At 35.7% G+C, this 15,693-nt stretch overlaps 1 protein-coding gene across 5 annotated transcripts; it reads right to left on the reverse strand.

The window, feature by feature from the left end:
- Positions 1–465: 465 nt before the first annotated feature.
- Positions 466–14,595, reverse strand: LOC103987593 (uncharacterized). 5 transcript variants are annotated; one of them, XM_009405946.3, is made up of 16 exons: positions 14,285–14,593; positions 14,130–14,213; positions 12,450–12,590; positions 12,288–12,358; positions 10,177–10,270; positions 8,168–8,239; positions 6,903–6,969; positions 5,699–5,784; positions 5,491–5,541; positions 5,117–5,164; positions 4,554–4,674; positions 4,283–4,463; positions 1,216–1,353; positions 1,022–1,134; positions 872–943; positions 466–785 (listed from the first exon to the last, which is right to left on the reverse strand). In XM_009405946.3, exons 1-16 carry the CDS (start codon positions 14,492–14,494, stop codon positions 667–669), a joined length of 1,668 nt encoding a protein of 555 aa, XP_009404221.2. In that variant the 5' UTR covers positions 14,495–14,593; the 3' UTR covers positions 466–666. The 5 variants fall into 5 exon arrangements, 4 of the variants coding, with proteins under 4 accessions (XP_009404221.2, XP_009404213.2, XP_018686740.2 ...); XM_009405938.3 differs by having other exon boundaries at positions 8,168–8,245; positions 14,285–14,591; XR_001979686.2 differs by lacking the exons at positions 466–785; positions 872–943; positions 1,022–1,134 and adding an exon at positions 1,613–1,732 and having other exon boundaries at positions 8,168–8,245; positions 14,285–14,595.
- Positions 14,596–15,693: the final 1,098 nt, after the last annotated feature.

Here is a 15,693-nt window from a genome sequence, read left to right on the forward strand (position 1 = left end):
CCATATGTTTAGCACAATACAGGAACAAACATGCTCCTCCATATATATTTTTCCCGTTAAGATCCATTCACAGAGCTCATATTAGTCATTTCTAACAATGGTTGATATTACATATTTCGAATTAAAAATACTTCAATCATAGAATATCTAATATACTCACCATATACTTACCATCTCTCTAAAGGTTGTATCAGTTAAAGAGTTTCAAGTAACAGCCAACTAATGGAGATGAATCACAAGGAGGGATATCAGATACTCTAAACAGAACTCAGTCATTTAAATTGAACTTCCAGTACAAAAAAGCAAATCCAGAGAAACAATAATTTCTATACGAAGTCAAAGCGTACGCATCCATGAAAGCGCAACAACAATCGCAACTTTGTTCATGAAGTCAGGAATAGTAATAGTTACAGATCATCCATATCGGCAACAATAAAAGAATTAACAGAAAGTTTAACAGGAGAATGGGCTTAACATTGTATATTTTCCATTGCATTGATAGAAAATACAAGGTATCTTTATTCTTGACTATAGTTGTGACAGAACTAATATTCCTCCATGATGGTGGGTAATAAATTGATGAGGTAGTCTCACAAAAAAAAAAGACCAGGAATTTCAAGGTTATACCCCTCAGTGCTGACTTGTTCTTTTCTGCAACACATCACGCTAAACCAAGAAAAAAGAGCTTTGATAAAAGAACCGGACCACTTTATGCAGTATCCTCTTCAATTTATTTGCAAGTGAACGCCTTGCATCTTCTATTTGAGAAACCAAGGTCAGGAATTCTGAAAATATGGCACAACGAGCAAAGTCGCTTAGTCAAAAGCCAGTATATAGGCATCAGAACATTAAAAAACCAAATCGAATTTACCAAGAAGTATCCTCAACCAAAAATAGCTTATATTAGCTCTGAATGCACAGAGTACGGAACTGGCTGTTAAACCTAAACAAGTAACAAATTACATGTTAGGACATTTGTTAGTTGCAACATCACAGCTATAGCAACAACAGAGAAATTTACCATGGTCAAGATTTTCATGTGTTTCAAGGCCATATAAAGCATATTTAGCATATGCAAGAAGCCGAACATGTCTTGGTGCACCCAATTTTCCAAGAATGGACCTCAATAATCCACTGAAATGACAATGAGTGGGAAGCTTGAGATACCTCTACTCATAGTACCATGTGTAAAAGGTCAGAGAAAATGTTCCCTACTCTGTTCGAAGGATAGGAAAGAAGTCAGAAGGCAAACATTCCATGAATGCTGAGATATCATCCATCTTCAGCGAGCGTAGTTCTTGCTTCAAAAGTCTTCTCTCTTCATTAGACAATTGTGTTCCAAGAGCTGATTTGCTGATACCAAAGTGCAAAACCAAATGGAAAAAAGACAAGTTACCACACAAACCCAAAATAGCAAATGAAGAAATATAACCACTATCTCAAATTCATAAATCTGAATTCTTGTCGCATTGACAAAACAAAAGAAAAATAAAATCTTATTGTCTAAAAAATTCGAACTAAAACATACGGTTATTTATCATGACAAATAAAAACAGCTACTAATATTCTCTTATGAAATAAATTAAAAATGAACAGAAATAAGTTCTCTGACCTTCAGGAAATGCTATTTATACTGTAACCTAATTTCCTCAGAAACGCCCAGTATCTTCTGAATGGGTGTCTCGCTATCTTTAGATCAAGTCAATTAAGAAAGTCAAGGAATGCATGAAGTCTGCAATTATGAATCATGGATTTTCAACCCTTTACCCTGCTGCAAAATCATTCTTTTTATAAAATAAAGACAGCATTAAATTGAAAAACTCGGCGATTCAGACTGTCATTGCATATTCACACTATTTTTGCACATAAGAGATTAATATCAAAACATATATAAGCCTATTTCTAACTACCAGTAAACATAATGGTCACTGGTTAAACTGGCACAGTTTGCTATTAAGGACCAGTATGTTGTGATATGCAGGACAGAAAAAAGAGTAAAGGAGAAACAAATGGGGAAAATCCTCTCCTCTATTGGTGATGGCCACCACTTTGAACTAAATCAAGATTCTCTAATAATAGCTTCATTCTTCAACTAGCAGACTATTCTACCCTTCGACTGGTCCAATACATCTGACAGAATTTAACGCCAGAACAAAGGTCCAACAATTTTCAATAAAATTCATTCAAATTTGATAAATTTCAACTACTCCAATAGTAACTGCATAACTATGCATGAAACTGGGTGGTCCACCTATGGATTTGGCTAGGACCATACCTTATCACTTGGTACAGGTGCAATCTCCTGAGACAATAATCCTTCACATTCCTATCACTTCCAAAAGTAATGGCAATGGTATGAAATAAGCGTATATGCTCATAAAGAGTACCTCAAGTGTCCATTTGGGAACATGGACAAATAGCAAAGAATATAAAACTCAAATACAAGAGCGAGCATATGATGACTGTTTGGTACACATGTATGAAACATAAAAGTCATTTAAATATCTAATATACATACTTACATAGTAATTTAAATCTCCCTATCTATACATAAACACCACCAAACAGAAACCCAAAAATGCACACTATATATTTGTGTTTTTTGAGCAAAATATGTTGACCATTATAACTTAAGCAATGAAAGGAATTTAGGTTCCTCCCTAATCACCTACAGAGAGAAGCAATAAAAAGAAAAAAATTACAAATATTAACCACTTCACCGCAATATATGGCAATGTGGGAGACGCATGGACGGTGAATAAAAGTCTCTCTCATGATAATAAATACCTGAGGTCATCAACATAACTTGTTTCCTAAGGGTAGTAGTATCTAAATAAATCATCACTACCATCCACCGACCGAAATCTATCATCATTGTAGCATAAACCTAGAATAGAAATACTTCAATTCTTTTCAGCTACTTTCATGGGGTAAAAGAATGAATCTTATTTATCCATCACCTCAATATATTCAAGAAGCCACTACTTATCGAAGCATATGCAAAGCAACTCATTAGATATTAACATTAATTTGCTAAATCAGCTGATCCTGATAAAATCCACATCAAGATACCACTTGGCTAATTTCATGGTCTCCTCCAGAAGATCAACCAAGATTCAACCATAAATCAGCTTATCCAAAAGACAGAAGAGGGAGAGAAATAACAAGAAAAAGAGATGTCAATTTGGTGGAGTGTAGCTAGACCAGGATCACCCTTGGAAGGGGGACACCACCATAGCCCAATATTGCTATCCAGTGCAGCTAGAAAGGGAGAGAAAAGAGATAACTGGTCACATCTTGGCATGAGATATAACATCCATGAGCTCTAATTAGGCAGGTGCACCATTCTGTGTATTGAGATGTCATACATCAGAAAACCACATGCACCTTGTGCATTCCAATCAAAGGAATACTTGGCGATAAAGAAGAATTACTTGTCTAGTAAGCAAACGAAGACGATTCCTTAGCAGCAAGCAAACAACACGAGTTTCATGCTTTCAAATATCAGTTTGAAATATATTATGATGAGCCAAATGTATTGCATCATAGTAAGCAATTTACCGAATGCTTAACTGTTTCATGCTTTCTAATGTCAGTTTGTAATATATTATGATAAGCCAAATGTATTGTATTATAGTAAGCAATTTACTGAATGGTTATTTCTAAGTTCAACAGAAGATAATAACTTATTTCCTGGTTAAGTGGTTATCACAGAAATCCTGTCTAAAGGAGCAAGGAAAAATCTTTCTTGGTACCAATTCTGTTAATAGATTGAATACAAATGTAATCCTCTTTTGCTGCCTAGAGAAGCCAACAGTTCGACTCTAAACCACACTCAAAGAAAAATCTTCTTGTTTTTATGTGAGTTCTTTATAATTTCTGATGAGCAATATCACTAGAAAACAATATCACAACAAACTACAATAAGGTTGATGCTTAAGCGCTTATGTAATAAATATTATTATATGATAAAAAGTTCTCTTACATCAAAAGAAATATTTGACATCTGATATAAGTGTCCTTAATCACAAATAATTGAATTATCATATAATTGAATTATCATCTCATAATGCTAATCTTAAATGTTCAATCAATTGTGAGGTGATTTATATGATGGGATAGTGGAACAACCAAATTTTAGAAAGCCTAAATATTCACCAAAAATTCTACACATGAAGACACTTACAGCCAAAATAATAATACCAGCCAGGAGATATTCAAAAACAGCTTACAAGAAACAACCAATTTGTAACAGACATCTAAATGAAGATTAACGCCTTACCTTTCCATGGTTCTCCCCGTAAAAATAACCGGGAAGTACTTTGAGTACTTGCCAACGCCAAACTTTTCGCCTAGAAGCTGTATTTTCTTTGAGTCCAACAGAATTAGAGCTTTCCATAGTTCACAGTAATCCGATCTAAACCTCTCATCCAATTCTCTGTATATCCCATGATCTAAGAGCACTGCATTTTTTTTCCTCGAAAGTACGTGCCAAATGATAGAATCTGTACATGCTACTTAATCTAAAATGGAGACAAAGATCACAGCCGTACCAATTGAGAAACCAGTACGACCTTCTCGAGAAACCAGTATATTTCCAGGATGGGGATCTCCATGCACAAAACCATGAACAAATATCATCTGAGCAAAGATATCCATTAAAGATTTTGCAACCTGTAAGATCAAGTGATCAACAACATAAAATTTTGAATACCAGTAAGTTTGTATATAAAAATAATCCTATCAACTAGCAGGCTGTAATTTGCAGGCAGCCACAAAACCAGAACAATATGAGTTAGTAATGATGGACTGGAAACTAATGCATCATAACATTTAAAAGAAGATATGTAAAAGTCCATTGGTTGACTTTTATGTCCTCAAGTAGTAGAACAATATGAGTTAGTAATGATGGACTGGAAACTAATGCATCATAACATTTAAAAGAAGATATGTAAAAGTCCATTGGTTGACTTTTATGTCCTCAAGTAGTTTGAAGTATATTTTTTATCCAGGACTAAAACACAGATTCACACATAAATCTAAAATGTTGATAAGAAAGAGAGCCAATTGTCCATCTTCCCATGTATACATGTTAATCTTAAAAAAAGTCACATACCTCTCGTGGATTTATATTTGAATCCCTCATGAACTCAACATCATCAACCTACACCAATTTAGTCAACATTAAACTAACAGGAATGCAGCAGATAATTGCATAAAAGATATAGCCCCAAGCACCCTTATATAGCAATGATTAGTAGAGTACACTGTTTCTTTTTTCTTCTCAGTGTGTATGCTGGAACAATTAACTTTACTCCACATCAAAGTTAGGAAACAGTGACTTGAATCTAAAAGACAAGTTAAGCCATTGGAGGAAAACATACATAATATAGGACTATAGGTAACATGGTTCACATATTATCAACAAAAAGTGAGGATATAAGTACAGTTGCAATATCTTATATATGGCTAGAAGTAAACAAGCCATACCTTGTGTCCACTGCAAAACTGCATTGTTAAAACCTGGCTTGTTGTCAAATCCTGTGAAAAGTCTGTCAAATTCATATCTCATTGGCATAATAAAAAAAATTAAATTTATCCTAATATGCTTACAACTTCACTGAACAAATAAAAAAGGATCAAGTCTATAATTACTAACAATACACAGGTATGTTGTGGGAACTAACAAGCTGCATACCCAAAATACACCAGGAATTCTGACAATTTTATTATTCCTGAAATATCTGGCTGCTCTCTCAGAGTTCTTTGCCTCTTGAATAAAATCTGTGAACAAAAGAACACACAAGTCATTTGACTCCTCTTTTTTTTTGGCTAGTAAGTTGAAGATTATGTTACCTAGCTACCTAGGCAGGTCAAGCCATACCTATTTATTTTAACTATGCATTGAAAATTGCACCATAATAAAGTTTCAATCCTAAAAGAGGTCCCATGTAATAAATATGGTGCCCTCTTGACAAAAACGTATGTTTAATAGCCGCAATGATATTTTGAATTATATGAACTAGCTAACTTGGCCACCTGGAGTTGTACTAAAATAGATGGATAAGTAGGTACACCAGGGTACACCCTGGTGTACCGCAGGGTGTACCGCTCGGTACACCAGGGTGTACCGCTTGGTACGCCCTGATATACCACCCGATACACTGGTACCGTACCGTACCGAGCCCGAGTCGAAACGCCGGTATGGTACGATACGGCGAACCTTGCCTTACAGTGAATACAATGATAGCACATATTGTAATCATTCCAAGAACAACACCATATCATGCAAGAAGTTTTTTCAAAGCATGTTATCTTTCAGAGGAGTGTATTTCACAGAGAAAATAACTAGTGCTCTCTCTTAAAAGTGATGTGTAGACGAAAGGCCACAATTGAAGAGTGCGTGTGTAAACACAGTATGGCACGACATACATTCTGCTTGAGCAGGCAACTGGCAAGAGGATGTTCTTGATTGCTAGTTACTGCAGTGTGTTTAAGAGATCAGAATCAAAAAGTTCTGAAGTTTCTGACAAATGGGATGTAAAGTATGCATTATTCTAGGAATGTGAACGCATAATGGAATATGCAACTGTCAGAAAAGAACCTTCAGAATATAGAACCAAAAAGAATTTACAGTTTAAAGATAATCTGACATCACTAAGAAGTTCCTTCAGAAATTGCATATTATGTGGCATGACAAAATAACAGTTGACTCTAGATAGCAACATGAATGAGATAAGGACCTAAAAGCATATATATACATATATATGTATAAGTCATCAGGCTACAAAGGTAAATAATAATTCTTCTAACTTGGATGACTTGAAAAACAAGCATGTTATAAAAAAAATAATTCACAAGGTGGAAAGTACAGTCACCTCTATGAACATTCTACTACTCACCAAGTTCCAAAGCCATTGCCCGTTCAAATTCTTCAATTATCCTATCAAATCTGTAATCCGGGAAAATCTGTTCATAAAACAAAAGAGGTATACAAAACGCTCCAAAAATTTAATGAATAGAATTCTATGGAGCACACATACTTTGCAGAGTTATGTTCAACATCACACAACAAATTTTCAATTAGCTTTATAGCATCCAGATATTGGGGTGAGGGAATGAAAAATATTAGTAGTTTCCTAATGCCATACTTACAAGATGATTAATTACTTGATGAAATGCTAGGCATCAGAGATGAAATTGGATGGAAAATCCCTTAATGCACCAATTAATCCTAAAAGGCTTGTTTAACTTGGAGATATCATCCTCATAGCTAAATTTTGATATGCATTATTTTGAATAGTCTCAATTTAATGTGCTTGGGACATTTCCTCAGTAGTAATATTAAATTAAATGGAAATATAAAATATAAAAACCTAAACCAAGAGTTAAATTAAATCAGCAATATATTAAGTTGGATAAGTGTGCTTGTAGAATTTTCTTTCCTCAGCAATAAAAGGTTTCCTTAGGTGGGGACAATATCACTTTGTCACCATGTAAATTTAAATTTGTCACCATGTAAACTTACACACTCTGACTACATTTTTTGTCTCTACTTTCCGTGTTCTTCAGAAGGTCAGAAAAATACTAATTTGGTCAACTTACACACTCCCTATCTTTATCATCTTCTGCTTGAACACAATTTTTTTATACGACCCATATACTAACTCTAGGTTCTTAGAATATTCTTTGCCATGCAGTCAGGCATGTAATTTACAGCACACTACATTAATACATTATTCTAGAGGGAACCTCCATTACCCCAACACAGCATATCAGTCCAACCATGCCAACATCTGGGAAAGACAGGTGAATATACAAAAACTGTTCATGTAGGTCTGTTTCAATACAAATTAATAGGTATCAAAACAGAAAAATGTGGACAGGCACAAAAGCTATTATTATTTCTCCTAATCTTTGGCAGATTATCTGGACAATTGTTATATAGGGAAAAGGAATTCTTTCTAGGAACCCTAAGCTATTACATATTAAAGCTGATACAGAAAATGGAACCAAAACACAACAGAAAGAATAATATATAGGAAATGCAAATAAAGAGACTGGGAGGACAAAGCATCTAAACATGCAACAATGGAAAGAGAAGGAACCATTTTTAGGCTATCAAATTGAGTGTGTTGCTGGACAAAACATTTAAAAGTTTTCATACCCGAGAGACTGACTTTGACAGGATAGTCATAGTTGTAATATCTATCTTCATCTTCTGCTCTAAGCCAGGGTACTGTACCTAGATGCAAAATATCACCATTTATTTACTTAGCAACCAACAGAGCAAGACTCCTATAGCGCAAGTAATAGTTTTTCTTTGGAAGAGATCTACAACAAGGATCCGAAGGAACAGATTAAGTAAATGATAAAACACCAACTTATTAACAAATTGCTGGATGCAATTTGGCAATAAGTACCACAACTGATTCTTTTTTCCTGGGAATGTTCAATGCAAGACAAAAAGCAGCACTGGTCAGCTACCAAAAAGGTAGAAACCAAATAACATAATAACTCTTCATGGAGACATCTGATTGCTCTTCAAAAACAGTCTTTTAGGAAAAATCAGAAAAAAAACATTTATCTGTATTATATATGTATAAATTACAGGAAGAGAAATCCACCAGATGTCAGGTATTAGCATGCTATCATGAATTTACAAGATCTGGTTTACATGATGTTGGAAACGCTAGAAATATCCATCAAATAAGTTTTTTTTTATGCCCCCATATACTTGCATTATCACCTTATTTCTGCTGCATTTAACGGAATATTCATAGTCACACAAATGAAAGCACTCTGGCTATAAAGACTCCATGAATCTAGCAAGAGCAAACTGCTCGATAGAAGATGATAATGAATGGAACAGAAAATAGTAGTCTGATTTTACTTTGTGAGATATTATGTCACTGAATTGCGGCAGTAAAATGACTTGCATTACATGAGATACTATACAAAGATGAAAAATGCCAGACCATCAACATAGATTGAGACATTACCTAGTAATTTGACCAAAATTTCTCTCTTACTCCTAAATTTTGTCAGGGATGGGAAGTAAAAGAAAAGGTATACGAATTAAAGAAAATATGAAACTTAAAAAAAAAATGAAGTCAGGATTCTTACAAGCGACATATCTATAAGCCATTTAAATCAGAAAAGAAGAAGATAGATGGAGAAACTTTGATCAGGTTTCAATCAAGAAGCTATAGCAGATAATGAAATTTTAATTAGCAAGTCATTTAAATATTGGATGAATATTTTTCATATAAGTACCCAGTTGGGAAGTCTCATAAAGGTAGAAACTTTACATCTTTAATGGAGAGAGGCTGCATTGCCTAGGTTTGTGTGGAGACTCATATTTAAAACCTCTGGGACAAGATGTGTAAGTGGATACCAAGAACAGTTTCTGTCAAACACTTGCTTACGAAATATTCCATCTGTGTTTTTCATATGACTATGTAGGTCATAAAACCAGTGATCGCCCCAATAGACTCAAGCGGCAAGAGGTGAAAGAAATTACTGGTCCTAGTTAGTTGTAAAGGGAAGAAGGCCCCTATTGTTTCCCCCTTGAAGACCCCATCAAATTCCATCAATTTTGTTGGTCTTGACTGAGAAATAGACATTTGGACCTTGGATTAGATTTAGAGGTCGGTGCTAATGGGTATAATACACTGGCAATGTGACCTTCGGCTTCAAGTAGAGAATCTCTGAGGAAGATCAACCATTGGATGAACATGGCACAACTCGCTCATTAAGATAACATCATAGGGTCTCAGGCTTAGCCACTAGAGACTTGGCTGGGGATGGCTCCAATTCAACCGCTTGTTTTTCATGATCTTTCATCCCTTAAAAGGATGCAAAAAGACCATGTGAAGATACAGATGCTTATCAATCCTCTAGTAAATATTGACATTTATTTTCTCAATAATGAGAAAGATTTGAGCTTCAATATTTCAAATGCATTTGTTAATAAAAAATAGATATAAAGCTTGAAATAACAGATATGTATATCTAAGAAAAAGGAACTTAAACCCAACAAAAAGCCTGATCTTCTTATGCACCACATATTAACAGATAAAACAGAGGTTCATTAGCCATAATGTAATCACATGGAAATTCCAATAGAAAAATCTAATAAGAGGATCATCTCAACAATAATCAAGTAATACCTACCTTGACTGCAACTTCTTGATTATTCTTCAACAGCCCATGGTGTACTTGAGCAATTGATGCAGCAGCAATAGGTTGTTCATCAAATGCCAAAAATCTGACAGCCATACAAGTTAAAATATATATATATACATACATTATCATATTTTCATGTAATATTATAACAAAGATTGTTCATGCAAATGACTCTGGCCAACACCTATAATCACAGTAGATTGCTGAGTTCCACATTGTCCCCCCTTTTCTTTTTTCTAACTAGGAAGATGATGTAGCAAAGAACCAGTAGTAAAATATTTTAGCAGTGGACAAGCAAACTAAGAACCAGCAAAACAGAAAACATTAATTAACTCAAAAATACTAATCTACCAACATATCACCCCTGTCAATTCTTGTCTTTGAAGTGCAATTAGAATGTTACAATTACTCCAATCACAAACCCCTTCCCATTAGCCTTCAGAGTAACCACAATATATTCGGCCACAGATCGGCTTCCCATTAGTTAAAAGAAAGCAAATAGGAGCTAACACAATCTTTTTCAGCCTTCCAAAGACTGGTGCAACCTTACAGCACACTGATTCAACAGAATTCATTATAAAGGAGCCCACTCCAACTAGGTATACATGTTCAGTCTAGTTTGGAACAGCTGTAACTCGTCAGAAGAAGAATCATGTATGGATTGGGATAAGGAAAGAAAAAATATATCCCGCTTTAGAAGAGAACGAACCGCTCAATTCTAGTAACAAAAGTAGTAAGCAATCCTTTCTTGAGACTCGTATAGTCAAGTGGGGAAAGAAGAAGGCTGAAAAGCCAATTCAGTCAATCCTAGTGATAGTAGGCCGAGAAAATTTTTCAGTGATTTTCAATTTGATTTAAATCATTATTTATAGACAACATCCATAAAGTCCAATCTTCAAGTTATTTGATGCCAAGAAGTCCAACTTTCCATTCTAACACGGTTATACTACAGGTTAACCAATTTGTTAGCTATTAGGAATTTTATTTGGAGCGTCCTGGGTTCCTCTTCAATACTTAGTTTTCTCTCACACCATTCCAGCCCACAGGCCCAGGAGGCCATGCTTCTTTTCTTTAATACTTCATTATTGCTTGATTAAAATTGTAGAGCAACTAATTAACACTCCCCTCTCCTTTTTACCTTGAATTGGAACAGAACCCGGTAGAAGGGTCACATCCTACCATAGAACTATAAAGTGGAGGCTTAAAATGGTATTTAAGAAACCAGTTTTTAATACCAAGACTGGTGATTGTACCAGAATTTTATTAAACTAGTACATACCAACCAATACAGTATGCACCAATAAACAATATTAAATTACATTTAACATGTCATATTACCATATTGGTCTGGTACACAAGTGTTCCCAATATGACATTTGGTCAGTACAATACAATCAATATATTGCAGTCTTTGAAATCATGTTCTAGTCTATAATTGTACAAAGTACAAAATGGAGTACCACTGTAGTTCTACTTAAATAGATGAATAACAAATCATTTTCAATGAATAAAGCAAAGATGCAACCATGATCTTTAAATTCTTATCAGTTTATGATACAATAATAACCATTTCTTTTGTTAGTGTTGTTTATAGTGACTCATGAAAACATGCAGAAATGTCAGGCCTCCACCATAAACCAAAAAAAGAAAGTATAGATATTTCAACATGGTTTGTCATCATCAGGTCTGTTCCCTCTACTAAAATATGAGAGAGGGCCTCAACAAAACACCAATGTTGGCTACAGCAATACCCATGGGCATCCATACTAAAATATGAGAGAGGGCCTCTACAAAAGCCACCAATGTTGACTATAGCCTACAGCACTACCAATGGGCATCCATTCCGAAACAGATACATCAAATTAATAGACTATATATTGTAGCACTGCATAAAAGATCAATTCAACTTTCAAAGATCCTAAAAGTCTATTAAGAGTAGGCTTGACACAAATAACAAAAGTATCTCTATACTCATTTCCTTCATAAGGTGGAGAAAGGGCACTTTATTTAACGGTTATAAAGTGCCCCTATCTCGACATTTGCCAAAAATAAATCTGAAAAAAATTGGCAAAGTTGCTCCAAGGATGAGGTTACATTACATTTCTGATAAATCCTTGCCCAAGTTGCTGGCTATCACATCTTCAATATCTTTGAAGTGACATGGAATTGCCTGAGGCATCACATTTATGAGAATAACACAATAAAACAACTCATCTGATTTATAATCAGACACACATGAAAAGATATTGCATTTATCATACCTGATCTTGCAAAGATGAAAGGATCGAAGTATATTCTTTTGGAACTTGTCTCAAAGAGGAAACAAATTGGCCAGCTTTCACATAGAACCCTTTATTAGCTTCACATAGCTTTAGTAACCTTTTAGCTGACCGAAGATGAACCTACCACCAAGATAAACTAGAATTCAACAATAAGCAAATTTTATTCAATAATGGCAGGTATTATTAACAACTGGGATATCTCATGCACCAAATTTAGATTAATTGGTTTATATAACTAATATGCATGAACATAATAAGAGATAATATGATAATTCAAATAAATTCAAAGTGTATATAAAGGTTGCATCAAAAAGCAATTGATCAGGGGAGACCATTGCATAAATTAATCAAATTTCACATATTTCTTTTATGCCAATAGTTCAGCACATGAATTCTTCTATAGGATCTTAATGCATGCATATAATCTCCTTCTTAAGGTTGTGGCCAGCAGAACCATTGTAGGCTAATGTTTCTTCTTTTTTTTGTAAAGGGTAAGTGGCAAAGGCAGGATTCGAGTCCAGTACCTTGCATCAAACTGTCAAAGTCTTTATCAGCTAAATTAGCTGACACCTTTAAATATATCAGATGAGGTTTCAAATCCTTAACCTTTGGTCAGTAAGTTGTAGGCCAATGTTGCTAATTGGCATATTAGCTTAATTGGTTAGAGCATCATGCTAATTGTAAGGAAATGTTGCTATAACATCGCCTAACAGAGTCCAAAGGATGTATTCATGTGCAATGAAGATATACCGTAGGATTTCAAATAAAAGAAAAAAATCTCTCACTAATTTAGCATTTGTAGCCATCACAACCATTGTATTTTGATTTTTGTAGTAGCATGAATTGACACTTAGTCCAAAGGATGTATTCATGTGTATGTAAGATAAACAAATGGATTTCAAACAAATGTTTGTGCCTCGGACAGAATTAAAGAATGGCAAAGAGCAGACTTATACATACATAATGGTCTCCAACATGGTTCTGAATACCTGTTTTGAGACCAATTTAGTACCAGTCTAGGTGATTTACCAGGTCTGGTATCAGACCCTAGTCATACCAGTAAATACCGGTTGGTATGTAATCGGTTTTGAGATACCAACGTTTCAAAGCTCCAAGCCAATGGCGATTAGGGAGGAAGAAGAAGAAGATTGGATTTAAGAATCTGGGACTTTGTTTCAGATTTAGCCTTCATTTCAGGTTACCTTACCCAACAGAGGAAAGGTTACTTGGGTAAGGCTGGGTCTACATATCCCATAAGTGGCCAAAATGTCACTTTGAACCAGTAATGGACAAGGTAAAAGAAAATAAAACCACAGATTGGTAATCTGTAATTGATCTGTCGTTCCTTGTCATACTTATAGCACACCAGACTTCATACTTCCAAATGAACTTGTCTTTGTATGGTCAGTTTGGCGCAACCCAACGTCTAAGTGCTTCTGAATGTCAAAGCCTTGAGACATGATATCCCTTCCTTCTAACAGAAAGAAGATGGATTTTATCTAATAGAATAGATATACATCAGCTTCAACTAAACTGACACAGCCATCATGTTTAATGTCTATATCATATGATAATTCGATCTAAGCCAGCAGCTAAAACTAGCATCAAAATTTGTAGCAGACACCAAAGGGGGACAAGAGAAGGGAACAAGAGGGCGACCTCCGACACCTTCATCCGGTAATCGCTCGAACCGGAAGGCAAACTACGCAAAGAATACTTGTAATCCACCACGACGAAGGCGATCTGTAGAGGAGAAGAAGAATGATCAGAACCCGTAGCCAGAACGACAAAAAGGATACGGAGGCTGCACACACCGTGTAGATCGCACGAGAGGACCGGATGACACCGTTTACGGCAGAGCTAATCTTCTCACGGGAAGAGGAGAAAGAGGAGTCGGCGGCCACAGCGGGACGAGGGCTCGCGTTCCAGGCGAGGCCCGCGACGGCGATCCCTACAGCGAGGCGTACAGGGGAGGATGTCCCCTTCACTAGGAGCTTGAGCGGCCACCGGCGGCCTCCTCCCATGGCGGGGATTTCCTAGGGTTTGAATCGGGAAGGCGGAGGAGGGGAGGACGGAGAACGGAGAAAAGCGAAGCCGGCAAAGTAGCCGACACTCCACGATACGATATAATTACAAACCGGCTTTCGTTCCGACATCGCGTGTCGGCCGATCCTTCACTATACGATATATGAAAAAGGCTCTTGAGTTGCTTCGTATTTTTGGAACGTGTCAAATTACCGTAAATTTCGATTGTTGCGAATGAGATCCTAACTTTGTGAATGAATACTTTACCGACTCAATGCGAGGTCTTTAAATAGTTATATATCTATGCTTTCAAGATTAGTTATCTCGGTATGTATCCTTCTAAATTAGGCTTTTGATATTTTCCCTAGATTTGTCAACCGGATTGAATAGTTTATTTCATCTCATGGTTTTGTATGTCTTGTTTATAGATATCCATTTAGGTTCTTTTAATAGTGGGAGTGGTGTTAAAAAAACAAAAAAGTGGGAGAGGTGTCATACAAAGGTGACTCATCCGTTGCACAGGAAAAATATATATATCAAGATACTTTGCTTAACGTATGTTGATGATATTTTATTTTACTTTTGAATTAATTATCAATCTTATAACATTACTAGTAAGATATTTAAGAGAGATGAAGTCAAACAAATTAAAGGACTCGTTTGGATATTTCTGATTTTTTTTTAACCTCAGAGCAACATGTAGAAGGGGTTAATTACATATTGTTCCCAGCATTTAGTTGTCTTTAGCATCCCAATTCCTACACTTTAAAAAGTTCATCTAGGTTCATTTATCATAACGACGCTAGTTTTACCGATGAAAATATAAAAATAAAAGATAAAAAAATATAATTTTAATGTTTGATAGCGGACGACGACGGTGGTGGTAGACGACAGCGTCGCTGGCATCAACGTCGATGCAAATGCCTGATCACCTCCAACGATGATAAGATCCACTCTCATCGTAATGCCACTCGCCTCTACGAGGAGCGCATCGTCGACCTCATCGACACTTGCCTCACGTTGCTCTACATTTGCATTAACGCTGATGTAGTTGCCAAGTGACAATTACATCGACGTCGACACAAATAATGGTAACCGCCTCACTACTGACCCATTAGGCAAATCCTAACCTCGACCACTCCCCCTTTGCATCTACATCGACATTGATGAAGATGTCGAGCGGCCCATTCGTCACAAA

The sequence above is a fragment of the Musa acuminata genome, chromosome BXJ2-1 (assembly GCF_036884655.1).
Source record: "Musa acuminata AAA Group cultivar baxijiao chromosome BXJ2-1, Cavendish_Baxijiao_AAA, whole genome shotgun sequence".
NCBI classification, from domain to species: Eukaryota; Viridiplantae; Streptophyta; class Magnoliopsida; order Zingiberales; family Musaceae; genus Musa; species Musa acuminata.

What these genes read in the sequence shown, in the direction of transcription:
- LOC103987593 (XM_009405938.3), bottom strand. Translation starts at nt 14,494, where the DNA reads ATGGGAGGAGGCCGCCGGTGGCCGCTCAAGCTCCTAGTGAAGGGGACA. An exon ending in AGTTTTGCAGTGGACACAAG is followed by an intron (nt 5,165 to 5,490) that starts GTATGGCTTGTT and finishes AAATTGGTGTAG; the next exon opens with GTTGATGATGTTGAGTTCAT. An exon ending in ACGGGGAGAACCATGGAAAG is followed by an intron (nt 1,354 to 4,282) that starts GTAAGGCGTTAA and finishes CTTTGGTATCAG; the next exon opens with CAAATCAGCTCTTGGAACAC.